The 16,511-nt window shown below is 33.3% G+C and overlaps 1 protein-coding gene across 1 annotated transcript in view; it reads right to left on the bottom strand.

The window, feature by feature from the left end:
• Positions 1–314: 314 nt before the first annotated feature.
• LOC145991109 (uncharacterized) overlaps positions 315–16,511 on the bottom strand; it is a 44,381-nt gene continuing 28,184 nt past the window's right edge. The window contains exons 3-4 of the mRNA XM_083126864.1: positions 12,558–12,725; positions 315–662 (exon numbers count right to left, since the gene is read on the bottom strand). Of these exons, the coding sequence (XP_082982990.1) occupies positions 483–662; positions 12,558–12,725 (348 nt within the window). The 3' untranslated portion in view covers positions 315–482. The remainder of the gene's footprint in view (positions 663–12,557; positions 12,726–16,511) is intronic.

The following is a 16,511-nucleotide window of genomic DNA, read 5'->3' as shown; positions in this document are numbered from 1 at the left end:
TATCAACATATAAAGTGGTTCTGAGGCCCACCCAGCCTCGAATAAATAGGTACCTGGGGATATAGGTGGCCAGGGAGTGGTGCTAATCACATAACCTCCAAAAATGGTCCTTTAAGTGGCACGGGGAATTTTACATACCTACCTGTTATGTGACTGAAAAGCGATCATGGATCTTATTAATCTAAGATATGGCTATCCTTAAGCTGCTTATAAAACTTTACCACACGCAACGTGAAAGAAAATCTCAAATACATCCCTGACGAAACATATACAGGTACAAGGTAGAATTCATTAATAATTCAAATTTTCGGACTAATCATTATTAAGTTTTACTGTTTAACATTTTGCTAATACATTTGCTTGAAGTGAGTTTTGTGTGAATACAAAACAATTTAGTAACAAACAGTGCTCACGTACATAAAATCAGAGTGCAACTTTAACCTAACATTAACACTTCATGTCATTTGTTGTCAGTTTTTCTTCTATCCTCTTCCACCCTTATCTTCTTTAAGCGTAGCTTCTACGTACTGACAACCTGCCAATTCGCCTTTAAGGTAGTAGAATAACTTAATGTAATAATCTCCTTCGTAGTTCTTGAGTTTCAAACTATCTTTGGTGTCCTTCACAATTTGTAAAATGGCATTCCTAGTAGTATATGTTCCCTGTAAATAAACAAGGAAAAAAGTTTCAGGATTCTAATGAAACAGGTATTTATGTTCCGTTTTCTGTTTCATTTTACACGATAAACAGAAACTATTCATGACAATCTGTAATTTTAAATATACAGTTAAATAAGAAAGTTTTGTTCCGTCAGAATGGGGCCCGCCTATTGGCTGGAAACACGTCTGAAATTAATAAACTCAAGTGTAAAGGGCACTTGGTAGCTTTCTAATCCGAAGTTTAGTCAAGTTAACCATCTGTACGCCCAATGTGATTTATTTGAAGTTTTTTTTTATTATTATTATTGAGAATAGACCCTGCTTTCCAAGCAAGGTCGGTAGCTAAAGAGTGCTTCAATTGTTTTTTCCTTGCTCGTGACGTATCAAGGGAATGAATCTTCAAATGTCACATGGGAGAAGTGTGTAATGCTCTGCTTAAACGGAGATTCATGAATGAAAATGTACGTTCTGTGTTCATTGTTCGTAGCGAACATTGTAATCGAAGTTGAAATATGACAAATTTTCCTTCGCATGATTAATTTGCTTGGTATTTGATACTGAAAATTGTGAATATTTGTAGAGATGCATTTTTTGGGAACGTGTCGCATTTCGCAGCAGGTATAGATTAAGCAACCACAGACAAGGAAAATGCACAATGACTGATCTGTTGTGCACTCTACTTCATAAAAAATCCACACGTTTCTTGTTTCTAACGTCAGACAATTACCTGATACGAAATGTAGGACCACGCTTTTGCATTGAAGCATGCATGCATTTCTACATGTATGTGAACCTATCAACAAGATGTGAAAGAACAGTGTTGCAATATGTATAAATACAGAACAACGAACACAAATACTCGAAACAACTGTGAGGAACAGATAAATAGAAAAGAGTTTATGAACATACCTAATGCTAATATAAAGTAGTAATATTTTTACCAGACCTGCTACATTTCTACAGATTCAGAATGGAATTAATGTTGCTGTATTACAAATATACTGACAAATGGATTATTATAGCATGAATGACAGACATTCAAAGTCATTTGAAAAAAAAATGTTCCTCATTTTGGATGGGTGAATGTGTTATTCCCTGTCTGATCTGTTATTTAAACCTTTGAAGATTTATATTTTGTAACACTAGATTTCAATGTATTCTTAGCTCTTGAAGATGTAAATATTAGTTCATTAAATAATTAGGACTTGTGCAAAACGAAATTTCTTATTTAGGTATAATATTATTTGTTCATCTATTAAATTGAAGCAGTTGTACATTCAAGAGGTATTAAAACTAAATGACGTTTGTTATTGGGCGTGACTTGCTCGGAAGCTAATATATAGTAGTTGATTTAAGACGTTAATCCAAATGGATGTATTGTATTAAAGTTTCGGTGAATTAGATATGTTATTTGTTTGAATCAAGGTGTTCTCAATTCGATTCAGTGGTTCATATTAATTTAAACTGTAGGTCGAATATCGAATTAAATACGAACTTAAATGGGGAAGAAGGTTATTCCAAATTACGTAGAATTGGGAAGTGAAAAGGATTATCTAAAATTTATTTCATACACTATAATCATGTTAATAATTTGCGAATAGACTCATCATACATAACACAAAGAAAACACTTCAATTATTGAAATTTTGTTTTTTCAGATATGTCTACGATCTGACTTGGAATAAAGGAAACAGGAATTGTGAATGTCGACATGAACGACATGTGCCAATAAGGTTTGGCTGCGCCTTTGGCCCCCGCCAACAAAACAGTCTTTGATTTTTTTTTTACTTTCGAAGACCTAAAAATTTAGTAAGAAAGTAAATCTGCTTAGAATTTCTTCTAAAACATTCAGGCGAATTTTCGTGTGGTTTGATTTGCCTGGTGTCTAGAGGCTTACATAGCCACGAAACTATTGGAAATATCTAGACAACAACAAAAGTAAACCACACGAGGACTCACGTGAATGCTCTGGAAGTAATTCCAAGCAAATATAATTTTTCAGATTTTCGGATATCATAGCGCTTTATAAAAGTAAAGAAAACTTCGAAAACGGTTTTGTTGGAGTCGGAAACAGGATCAGCTTAGTATTAAGTACTTCTCTCTCTTCAAATTATCACCCATTTTTTCCATAACATATTTATGAACTTTGTCCGAAAGAAAATCCTATGGCCTATGGAGATTTTGTTGGAATTGGAGATTGTGAGGAGATGAGAGTAATATCTTTTTTATCTCAGTCCCGTCTTGAATTTTGAGACGAGTTAAGTGTTTTAAAACTTGAGACGACAATGAGTCCAAATATTTCGACACTTTTTGAGACGAGATCGACGAGAGCCACACTCTCTTTCTCTCTCTCTCTCTAAGAAAATCTAAGGATAATTAAAATCCCTAATTCGTAGCTACGTGAAGTTAAAGCTGTTCACATTTCCTGTAAATAGACGTTTATGAACATAACGAAAGAGGAAGCGTTAGGTATACAGTCTTATATAAAGACGGTGTTTATTGACCCTGCATTAGATTTTAAAATCAACTTAAGCGCTAGAACCTTCAGATTGCGCCATTGGTGAACGCAAAGAGGTAAATTTGAGAAATCAAAATTGTCACGTGAAAACAGTAAAAAATTCGGATAAACCAAAGTGATAAATTCAAACTCCTCCTAAAATTACACCAGATAACCAACTATTCTTGTCTTTGAATAACTCTTAAAATTAAACCCTCTTCTCTAAAATCACACCTTCATAATTCCAACCCCTCAAAAAAATCCTGCGTATGCTAGTAGATTCCGCATGTAGTCCCCTGTATTGAAATATAAACCACACACATCTTGTATGTCTTACGACATAAAGATGTCGTATATTGACATCTTTACGCTTGCACGCACGAATCTTCTGGTGACAAAGCGACGAATCCTTTGGAAAATTGCCTGTCTCCGTGGTAGAATGGTTAGCAAATCTTCGCATATTAGCCAAAAGTAGCACAAAAAGCGAAGTAAAATAAAGCAAATCAATCAATCAAGCCTTTGGAAAGTAGTTGTAAGAAATGTTTGTATCATTGAACATATGACTGTCAGCAACAGCAGAAGCTAGTAGTATTATAACTTGACCATTTGCATATTAACAAAACTGCTTAGTGTATTTATAAGCACAATACAACTCTTCCCATGTGTAAAATCTGGTTATGAAATGTTGATATGCAATACTGCTTGAATGCTGAAAAAGTCACATCAAATTTCATAATGTAATCTGGCTACTTGTAAATAACAATTTTGAAAGTCTATTATATTCAGAGAAAACAATTAAGCGTTCTTCTATGATACAACAGAAATAAGTAAAGACATCAATAATGTATTTTTCCGCAGTTGAAAAATTGATTTCTAAGACCATTCCTTTTTAGAAATGAGATATTAATTTCAATATTACGTAATATTATATATTTTTTCACGATTCAGTAACTAATCATGTTACAAATTATTTATAAATTATCACGTAATTATTTCTAGGAGTTTTCACTAAAATATTCATATATTTATTTTTTTCGAATTATGTGAATCATACGATGATTCATGTCAATATCATGTTACGCGATACAATGAAAGTGACGGAGATAATCAGAATCAGCAAAGTACAAATATGAAAAGAAATGGTTTCCGCAACCGGATTCGAACTTACAACCTTGAGATTATAATGCAAAAAAGATACCATTGGGCTAATTTGTCACAACAAAATATGTGTGTCATAAATGATACATATCTTTTTTTCTATTTTTTTAATGTTTGAACTACAAATACAGAGCTCTCATCTAAATTCTCTTTTGTCTGGCTTTCAACATCCGTTTATCATAACAGGAGATTTTAATTGCCATAATACATTGTGGGGTGATCATAGAATTGATACTTTGGGAAAGACAGTTGATGATTGGATGGATTATAATAACTTGACAGTTATAAATGATGGATTTCCAACAAATGTACCACCAAATGGAAACAATATGTTCTCAATTGATCTAACTTTAATATCTGATAATCAGTGTTTTGAATTTGTGTGGGAAATAGACATTGATTTACGAACAAGTGATCATTTTCCATGTTTCATCACGCTAACATCATCTCAAAAATTTCCAAAATTAATAAAACAAAAAATAATTCGTAAGTGGAGCGTAAAGAGGGCAGATTGGATGAAATATAATTCAATTTTAGACTTAAAATTTTCAGCTAAAGAATATCAAAACCAATATACTGTACAATATGAAAAATTTGTGGATATAATAACTCAAGTTATGGATTATGCCTGTCCCCGACTGAAACCGCAATACGATCGAAATTTTCCTAAAATAGATTGGTGGAATGAAGAACGTTTTCAAGCTAAAAGGAAGCGATTACAAGCATTGAAACAATTTGTAAGTACTCCTTCACCTGCAACTTTGATAAATTTAAAACGAGCAACTGCAAAATCTAGAAAAGTATATATAAAGGCTAAGAGATTTTCATGGCAAAAATATTGCGAAGAAATAAACCCTAAAACAAAATTAGACGTTATATGGCGCAAGTTCAGGTCACTTAGAAATGCACATGACTTTACCTTTGTCCACTGAATGGAAAACCGATTTTATTAATGAAGTAATTCCTACACCCTTTACATCAGCCTGCGAACCTCCTAATATATTCTACACGTTTTCATCTACATAAAAATACTCAAAGGGGTTCACATCATCTATCACTGTAAACGAAATTCATGAAATTCTTCAAGGGTCTAAAGATTCTGCTCCTGGCATTGATGGAATTACGTATTCTATGGTACGAAATCTTCCACAGAATGCACTAAGCACGTTTTGTAAAATTTTCAATCAAATATTCCTATCGGGTAAAATTCCCGTTGCATGAACCTCTCAATTTATTATGCCAATTTTAAAACCAGGAAAAAAACCTTCGTTGGGTCAGTCATATCGCCCAATAGCTCTTAGCTCCGTATTGGCAAAAATTTTCGAGAAGCTTTTATTAAAAAGATTTGAGTGGTGTATGGAAGGTCAAAAGGTATTTTCTCCCAGACAAATGGGATTTCGTAAAGGTTATGGAACCCTGTATGCATTAGCAACATTATCTTCTCATATTTATAGTGTATTAAAATAAACCAATCAGTACTTTCAGCCTTTATTGATATTCAAAGTGCATATGACACCGTAGATATTACTGTTCTATTGAGACAACTACAATTAATAAAAGTGCCACATTGTATACTCATATTGACATGGAAATTGTTATCTAAAAGACAACTTTATTTTCATTTTGGTTCAGAAATGGTAGGTCCAATATATATTGGACAAGGACTTCCACAGGGAAGTCCTCTTAGCCCATTATTATTTAATGTTTATTTATCAGATATTAAAACAATAATAGATTCTCCATTTCAGTTTCTACAATATGCTGATGATGTATGTATATATTTAGACTCAAACAATCACTTGAAAGATGTGTCAATGTTTGAAGATAAATTAATAGAATTTAACCAATGGCTAAAGCAGAAAAATTATCAATATCTTTAGAAAAGTCCAAAGTAGTAGTATTTAAACATAAGGGTCTTCAAAATATTTTGAACATTATTGCTAGGAGATTACACATTCCAATTGTTTCACAAGTAAAATATCTAGGTGTATACTTTGATGCATCATTATCATGGCAGTATCAAATAAATATGATGAAAAATAGATCCGATAAAATATTTCATTTAATTAAAGCCATGGCAAATACCAAATGGGGAGCACATCCTACAATCATGCTTATGTTTTATAAGAATTATTATCGAGCAGTATTAGATTATGGATTAATGGTCTTGTGTAATCTTCCAGTAACAAAACTTTCTCCACTAGAAGTCCACCAACGAAAAATCCTAAAAAGATGTTTGGGATTAATGAACAGTACCCCTAATGTAGTGGTATATATGGAGTCAGTAGAATGTTCGGTTTCAGTGAGGATAAAGTTAATCGCAATAAAAATGTTATTTAAAATACAACATTCACCATGGCATCCATTCAATGATGTTTTATTAAACATTTTAGAGCTGCATGATTCAGGAATAACCAATGATAAATCAGCTATGCTTTGGGTACAACTATTTAGTAAATATCACCATGAATGTAGTCAAGTACTCATAGCAAGAACATTGCCAGTATACTCGTTAGAATTTCCCACACAACCAATTCAAAATATATATTTCCCGAAATATAATCATTCGGCTGAGTTTAGAGAATCTTGGGAAGAATTTTATCACATATATACAGATGGGTCTAAAACTGAAAGTGGAGTAGGAGCAGCTATTTATGATACTGAAAGAAATATATCAAAAATGTTTAGGTTACCAGTGGAGGCATCCATATTTACAGCAGAAATATATGCGGTATATCAAGCTTTGATTTATATTGGTACAGTTCCTGAACAGAAATTTCTAATACTAGTTGATTCGCAAAGTGTTTTACAAGCAATACAATCAAATTATAAAAAAATGTTTAAAATATCACCATATATCATCAATTGTATTCGTGCAACTAATAGCTTAATTAGCAATGGAAAAGTAGTTCATTATGTGTGGGTAAAATCACACATTAATATTTACGGAAATGAACAAGCAGACAGATATGCAAAACACTCTGCTCAGATGAATGAAACAATCCAGTTACCATTGCATTACACAGATCTTTTGCCGAGGGTTAAGAAGAACATTTTTGAAGAATGGAACTTATGGTGTAATAATGCATTAGAAAGTGTTGGTGAAAGTTATCGTCCGTATGTTGATTACATTAGGAAAAAAAATTGGTTTTATAATTGTAAAGGTTCAAGAAATGCAATTGTTTTAATAAATAGACTAAGAAGTGGTCACGAGAGAACATATCATCATTTATTTAAAATACAAATTTTAAAATCTCCGAATTGTGACTGTGGTGATTTAAGGGGGTGATCCTCATCATATTATTTTGGAATGTTCAATTCACTCAGAGAAAAGAAATACTTTATACAAAACATTGTCAAAAATTAATGTTCCTTTCCCCATTAATATGACTTCAATGTTGTATGCTCCAGATGTTAGAATTGGATATGTTATACTTGCCATGAAGGGCTTTGAAGTGACTGGATTATGCCCTTTCAATCAACACATCTTCACTAAGGACGAGTTTTTTAAATTTTGTCAAATTTTTCATTTATCTCAAATTTTTCAAAATTTTCAATCATTTTTTCCATCGTTTTTTAAATTTTTTTTTCAATTTTTAAAATTGTTTTCCAAATTTTTCACATTTTTGGATATTTTCAAATTTTTCATTTTTTTCAAATTTTTTAGACACTAATTTTGTACCTAAGATTACAACAAACTTATACCTTTGCTTTTGGAGTTGAATATCACTTGTCCTATAATAAATAACCATTACCAAAATACCTAATGATATTTTTGGTCATACAAAACCCAATGATCACAGTGATGAAATTCTTGTACTTGATATTAGTCAAGAAATTACGTACTGATATACGAACATTGCAGGAAACTCTCAACTCTAGTCTCCAATCTGAGATAGCTAGCCTTCAGTCTCATTGTCTGGATCCTATTCTCAAAATTGATGCTGAACTCAAATCCTTACTGCAAACATACACTAATTTTGCCTCAATAGACAATCTTCAAAACTTAGAAGAGAGTGTAGGAAAAATTAAAAAATGAGGTTGAGAAATTCAGACAAGCTCAGACTACTAATGTAGAACAACTGAAACAACAATTAAATAATTAAACAAACAGTATTCGAACAGAACTACACGTACAAGCTATTATCCAGGGTATCAAAACTCAAGAAGATTATGGTAGTATAATTGCTGATTTGCGTGAGCAGTTTCAATCCTTTGAGATTTCTTCATTGGAAAATATAAAAATTGAACTACAAACAGACACTTATATGTATTTTCAAAAAGTTTGGAGCAACACAAATACCAGCAGCTTATGAAACTGTAAGGGGGACTGGGCATAGCTACCTTTAAATCAGAAATAAAGCCACTTGACCATTGTCTTGAAAACTCAGTTGTAGTTTTTTATTATTAATAATTTTAAAATTATTAATTCTCTACATCCCAAATTCTTGAAAGGTCAGAGTTTAGTGTTTGACATTAATAACGAACTTCCTTTCGAAATGAACTTACCTGGTTACCTTATACTGTGGTCCAGGGACTAAACTAGAACAAAGACTGGAAAAGGGAGACAGAGGAATTAATCCTTTGGATACAGCTTGAAAAGACCATGACATTGCCTACAATACTCACAATGATCTTAGTGCTTGTCATAAGGCTGATCAAAAATTGGAGCAAGCAGTATTTGGTAGACTAATCAGCAAATATGCTTCATTAGTTGAAAAAATAGTAGTATTAGGTACAACCATTGTCATGAATACAAAACAAAAATTAGTGTGGGGACTATAATCCTAAATATATATATAAATACCAATTATGATGAAACCTAAAGGTATTGTATAACAAGTACTTTATTCAGATCTAAAATCTCTAGGATCCTTAAACAATCTCCTCACTAAAAAACAACAGGAGAAGAAAAAAATCTTGTTTGAATAAGGGTAATGGAATGAAATTAACACTTAGTACACCTCAATTGAAGAGATTGCAGAGTTCCAGAAAAATGAAACCCACTGGTGGTTTCATATTTGAAAAAGACTAGATATACATATGTGAATCCATTCTACTCGCCATTATTTTCTACTGTACTGTGCATTGTTTTCCTTTATTCTGAAATTATTTTATATTCTATGCTATTTTTTTTAATTTTTTTATTATTTTTTGCCGTTCAATACTATATAAAGGCTATGTTCTGAACTATGAATATATGTGTATATGGTTGGATCTATGTCCTGTAGTACTTCACTTATTATCTTGTGTGTGTGTATGTGTTTATATGTAATCTACACTCTTATATGTTTATTATTTGAATTTATGTAAGCTTTCCTGTAATTGGAGATTCTCTCTGTAGGAAGCAAAGGAATAAATAAATAAATATTCAGTATTCCAGCTATTTTAACACCAATAGGTGCTGTGGGGAGTCCAGCAGGGGGTAATGCAGCTATAGCAAAAACAGTAATTGACGCAAAAAGGAACAAAGCTGAACTAGAAGAACAAAAACGTCATAATCTGGCAACGGGGAAGAAAGGCAAGGGTATTAATGTTTGAGAAAATAAATTTAAAAAATATAACCATTATCCAAATATGATATTTAAAATATGATTAAGTTATTGAAAATTAAACACTCCAGAGGTGGTTTCATGTCAGATTCTCTACCTATCAAGGGACCATATAAAATAGAGTGTGGAGTAGTCAATTTGAATAGTTTCAAAAATTAAAGCACTCACTGGATTTGTTATTACAAACAAGCTAACATAGCTTTTGTTTTTGATCCTTTTGGTGATATACCTCCATTAGGTTTAGCTAGTTATCTTAATACTTCTAATCATTATTATAGTGATGAACGTATCCAGGGTTTTGAGGATGTAAATTGTGGCCACCTATGTGTTTCTATGCTGGCCTTCTTATCTCAAATAAATAAACCACCAATTGAAGTTTTCAGAAAGCATAGTGGCATATAAAGGATCATGGGAGTGTTTCATCTTACCAGTGAGACTTCAGAATTAAAACTTAGCTTACACAATGATATTATCTATCCTAAATCCATAGCTCTACGTGCTTTTTATAGTATGTATCTTATTCCCAATATCACAAAACACAATAATAGGGTTGCAGTAGGAAATGAAAAAAAATATTATTACTCATGGTCAGTATAATCTATCAACATTACAAGCTCATCTGTCTACAGGAGTGTTACTATCACAAAATTATGTTACACACACAGAGTAGAATTAGTTTCTGCAACTGAAACAGTTGATCTGGGTACGTTTGGTAACCTACTAGGTTTTGAGAACAACACAAAACTTGAGCCTGCCATCAAACACATAGGTAGCAATATTCCTACATTCTTGGCCTTTGAGACTTTGAACATCCATTGTAATGTGGTAGAAGGAATGATTACCAATTCTGATGCAAACAAAGGTAGTCACAAACAGACTGGAATCATAGCAACTTTCAAACCAAATTCTCAGTTCATGGAGCCATCATCTACACACCCTCCTCAACTATCCATTTTCCTGTATCTCACAATCGAATCGTATAGACAACATAGGGCTGGTGGTAACCAATGAACAGGGAGAAGTAGTAGATTTTGCTGGTGAAGCCACAACACCAATCATAGAAATTAATATATAAAATAACCATTAACATGGAGCATATTGAAAGTTATGAATTACAATCTTCTCCTTCCAATCGTCGTACATTTGCTAATCTCAATGAACCCAATCGTGAAATTGAATTTGACGTGTACGTGATCACAGTTTTGTGCATCCTCACAGGGCTAGCTTGTATATGAAATTTAAAGTAGTAAGAAATGAAAATAAAGAATCATTTCCCCCTGGTGCAAACATAAAACTAGTAGATAATTTTGTACCATACATGTTCTCTCAAGTAGAAATTAGAAAACATGGTACTGTGATAGATAGAGTAGACTATCCTGGCATTACTTCTACTGCCATAGACACACTTAAATTTTCCAAAGTAGATGCAACATATTATAAGGCAGGGAAATTTCAATAAGGAACCAAACTCTGACAAAAACCACACAGTACTATTTCCCATGCGTCTGTTGCTAGGTTTCTTCTCAGACTAAGGACATGGTATGGATAGGAGGTCTGAGAGTCATTTTTCTCAAGGCAGCCAATAACAATAATGCACTAATGCGTTATAGTACTTTGAATCCTGATGGTACGACATTACCCAAACCCTTACCTGAAGCAGCCAAGTGTATCATCAATACCATGGAGCTGAGGATTCCAGTAGTGGAATATGAAACTAATTATTCTCTCAAATACAAATCAAATATTCTAAAAAATCCACAAGTTCCTATTAGATTTTACACCTACCAGTGTATCCAAAAACCAGCCTCTGGTGAACATTACGAATTTGACGCCACCAATCAATTTAGTAGTATACAGTATGATATGCCAGAATTTGTAATTGTGTTGTTCCAGACTGGGAGAGAGAACAGTCAAGAAATAGAATCTAGCAAATTTGATGATTGCAAGATTAAAAATATTTATCTTAAAAATGGACGTAATGAGATTTTTTCTCGTGAAAATTATAATCTGGTCATAGCACAAGATGGTTTTCTTAAATTATATGAGGCTTACACTGCTTACAACAGAGTAACTGAAGGAATCATAGATGTATACTAAACTCCTAGTGAATTCAAGGCACACAGAACAATCTTTGTTATTAACACATCAAAAAGAAAACAAGTGGTAGTCAATGACAGAACTAATGTCATGATTGTACGTGAATTCCATGAGCCTCTTCCTGACAACACTTTATGTAGTGTTATTCTTAATATATTCCAAATTATATTTAACAATCTCCCTTAGGTATAAGCAAAGCAGGATGTCTCAAAATAACTAGTAATCAACTAGTCAGTAGTTTTCATAAATAAAAAAAACTACCTTGGCACCATTTTTAAATAAAACTAGTTACCTGACAGTAGTGTTGTTTGGAGCGTAAGTTAAGTACACTCACAACTATTCAACTCAGTGTCACATGACGCTAAGGGTAGAAATCCCAAACTGGATATTAAAAAATTTAAGCTCTTGTTAATCACTTAGTACAAGGGTACTAACATGGTTGGGCACTTTGGTACACCTAGAACGTACCTAAATCCACCAGAAGATACGAAAATATAGCTTAATTTTGGCCAAAATAGGCTATGGTATCAAACGGATTTCCCCTATTCTCTACTACTATATTTGTTATATCGTTTGTATTTCAAATGCACTTACCTTCGGTATCGGGCAATCATCAACGTCCAGGCCTTCTGCATATTCCAGAATAGCGCCCCAAAAGGAAGTTTTGTCAAACAGATATGCACACATTTCCACTTCCACTTCAGGGATGTCTTCACACTTATTTTTGTCACCTAATGGACATTTCTTTATTTGTACTTTAGCCTGTAAAGAGGATCAACTTTCTGATTATGAAGTTCTTAATTATCGTAAAAAACACAGCCAAAGTTTACTTTTCAAAAATGTTTTACAGCACATTCGAAAAGCAAATGGTGCCTTTGTGAAACTTCATTCAGTATCGAAAATAATTTATTTTTAGAAGTGGTGTTAAAATCTGTGCTGATGTGTGGACCATAGATGTGAAAAGTAACAAAAAGATGGCATCTGAACTACAGAATTTCGCTCTATAGAGATTACGAAGGTAGATTATCCATAAGCTATACTCAATGAAGAACTTTGGTGAAAAAAATGATGGCAACAAAAGAGGAAAGGACACAAATTGAGGAAGAGAAATGATGCTACCGGGAGAGATGAAGCAGAGGAGAACATAGACAGACGTGAAGAAGATGTGATATTAGAAGAAGAAAACTGAAGATGAAGACGAGATGGTGACGTTTAGTTGATCCTTCATGTTGCACAGAAACTAGTAAGTAAATGAAGAAAGTCATACATAATAAGATTCACATCTAAACTTTATTTGCAATAAGAAACTTTCCATTGTATTATTTTTTGCTTTACCATATAGATGAGATTTCATCCGGTGAATGCAAACCGAATGGAACTATAATTAAATTACAACAAGTAACGTTTTGAACAATGGCGCCAGCACGACATTTTCTCTATATCTTGCCAGTCAGTCATAGAACTTGTATATTTTTCGTTACTATAATTATTTTAAAAAAAACATATTATTATTATTTAAAATATCATAGAATTGAAATTGATTGGAAATTCTTTGGCGCTATTGACAAATTCTGAGACCACTATGATCACGGAGTACTGTTTTAAAAAAATGAAATTCAAAATGACGGCGCGTGAATTATCGAATTCGTATGCCGACTTGGGGAAATGATTTCCGATTTTATGGAATCCCGAACAGTAGAGAAATTCAAAGGGATCGTGTTGGAAAGTGGTTAATTATTGTTATTTTTTTGCTCTAAAAGTGTCAACAATTTCTTGAAACTAACAGGTTTTCTTTTTAAGAAGTGCAAAAACAATCACTCAAGAAAGGATGAAAGAGTGTAGAATTCAAGATTTTTATTGCGTCTGTAAATTTTGAAAGTTTCCCGTCCTGAAACTGCTTCGGAAATAGGAATTTTTTTCAGTGTCGATTTACAGGATTATAAAAATGTTCCTTCACAATCCAATCCTGTCGAAAAATTTTCGTCCTGCATACCCCTAGTTACGGCAGTCAAGAAAATTCTAATGTCTGTTGTGAAAACGTTATTTCGTTATTTTGTGAGACATGGCAGTAATTGCTATAACTTACAGTTTGCAAACAGCAGAAAACAGTATTATCAATAATGGAATGGCACCCCTCGAATTACGTGTACATTGTATTTTCACCGATATCTCGGGGGTGGGCAAGAGCTCCTCCTGCTACCCCCTTGCGGCTGCTCATGGTTTTGAAGGGCGGCTGAAAATGGACGGCTCTCAGCGGTATTCAAACAAGGGATCACTTGGATGATGACCGTTAATACGATGGCCATTTTCTTATCAACCTCCGATGGAGCGTAACAAAAGGACAAGTGTAAGTAACAAAATGAATTTATTACCAAAAGTTATGTACATAAGTGGTAACTTTTCGAAATAATCGCCGTGAAGATTCATATCGTCATTTCGTGGGACGATATTCATTTTCCATTATAAAACTTCGATCAATGTTCAAATACATTTTCTAGTTCGGTTAGATGGCAAGGTTACATTATTTATAATGTGTTGTAAAATTAAATAGGGGGAGAACAGCTGCAGATATACGTGGATAACAGTGGCCACTGGTCATTTATTTGATACTACGTAATTGGCCAATCTAGTCGCCAATCTTAATACTAAATCTGGTGTTTGTCTGGTAGGCGAACTCTTAAATGCTAACATAAAAATTGGGCTCCCAGCTCCGATAGTCTAGCCGTAAACCTGATATCAAGGGGTCCTGGCTTCCATCCCCGGTCGAGGTATAACATTTCATTAAGTGGTTCGGTTGGGATTTCACTAGAAACTGTAGCTCTCGTCCATAATGTAGCTCTCTGTACGTATTGTGGACCTTAATACAAATCTAATCAACTAAACATTGCAATATGGTGCGAAAAGCAGCTTGCTTGGACAATTTTATTGCTCGCAGTCTTAGTCCTACATCTTAATTAATTATCATTTGTAAGGTTAGAAAGCAATTTCTGCAGTACCGTCATAGTCGTATCCGTGTAGGAGAATCAATCTTTGATCCAATTTTAATTTTCACTTAACAAAAGGCTCAGTACAAGGGTTGCAACCTTATTAATTACTTTTATGTCAATATATTTGTCTCCTAATGGAGGTGAATTTGTGGTGAAAATATGTTTGTTCCTTGAGAGTGGCACCTCCTATGTTGACGGCATTTCTCGTATCCTCCCCATTTTTAGACTTAAGACCTGAATTTCACTCATTGAACAAGAAAACGTAAGATATTTCATCATGATAGCAGAAAATATAATATCATTAACACATTTTCTATTCAAGAGTGGTGTTGTTTATTTCATGCCTACTTTATTAAGTTAGTACCACTTTTCTGAAGCACGAAAAGCTTCAATCTTTTGCCGCTCCCTTTTGTTGTGATTTGGACAAATTAGAGTTATGGCACACTAAGAGGTAGAAAGGAACTAAAAATAAAGACCCTTCAGTACCTCCTTGCAATGGTTGAAACATTAAAAACTGCCTTTTATGAACTTTACAAGCTTTGAGTTATTGATATGTGCATACCCCATTAACGGCTTTCTCCAGCAAATCAGATGCTATCTTCGTAATCGAACTGGTAACGAGAGGTTGAGTACTCTATCTATTGTCTTTGAGAAAGAGTTTGCAAAATCTTTGTATTTAAACAAGGTTGTAGCTGCTCATGATAATATACGTATCTTATCGTATTTCTTTATGCCGTTCATTTTCTCATTTTGGCAAGAAGTAAGTACTAAAACTCTTTACATAGAAACAGTGTTATGTTTACATTTATACGTTTATACGTAGCTTTTATGACGTATTTTGTACTGTTTTTATGAATTGTAATTAGTAAGTCTGTGATATTATTCCACTCAAGAATGGCTTTGGAAGAGACAACAATAAAATTATTACATTTTACTTGACATGAAAGATCCATACCTAAAAGTACTTTTGTGTTTGATGGAATAAAATGCAGTGATTTATCCATGATCTAACTGTAAAATATGTCACTGTTAATAATATACAGTAGAAAAGTTCTACGGAAATACCTTTTAGCTGGTATAAGTTAGCCTTTCGAAAATTTGACTCCAAATCTTTAGCCCCCCCCCCCCCAATTATTTCAGGCAGGGGACGTCACTACCCACGATATGACAAATGCCTGAATCTTCACGGCAGGTATGTACATACTTTTGGTAATAAATTCATTTTGTTACTTACACTTGTCTGTTTTTACGGTCCATCGGAGGTTGAAAAAAAAATTGCCCTCGTATTTCGAGGATGCAAATTTAATTTTCGATTGATTCTGGAATAAACGTATTGTAATAGCCGAAATCATCCTCACAAAGTTTGCAACGAGAGTTTACGAGATGGTCGACGAATTAAAAAAAGTCATTGAATTAAAAATCCGTGAACGATCATCAGAGTATTGAGTATAAGATACAATAGTCTCTTTTTCTGACAACAAGGGAGAATTTTTTAATTGAGCATAAATGTGGAAGAGAAGACGATGATACCATTTTTTATACAGATTAAATTCATTTTATA

Source organism: Lepisma saccharinum, chromosome 1 (genome assembly GCF_977018435.1).
Source record: "Lepisma saccharinum chromosome 1, izLepSacc3.1, whole genome shotgun sequence".
NCBI classification, from domain to species: domain Eukaryota; kingdom Metazoa; phylum Arthropoda; class Insecta; order Zygentoma; family Lepismatidae; genus Lepisma; species Lepisma saccharinum.
This window is presented reverse-complemented; position numbering and strand designations above follow the sequence as displayed.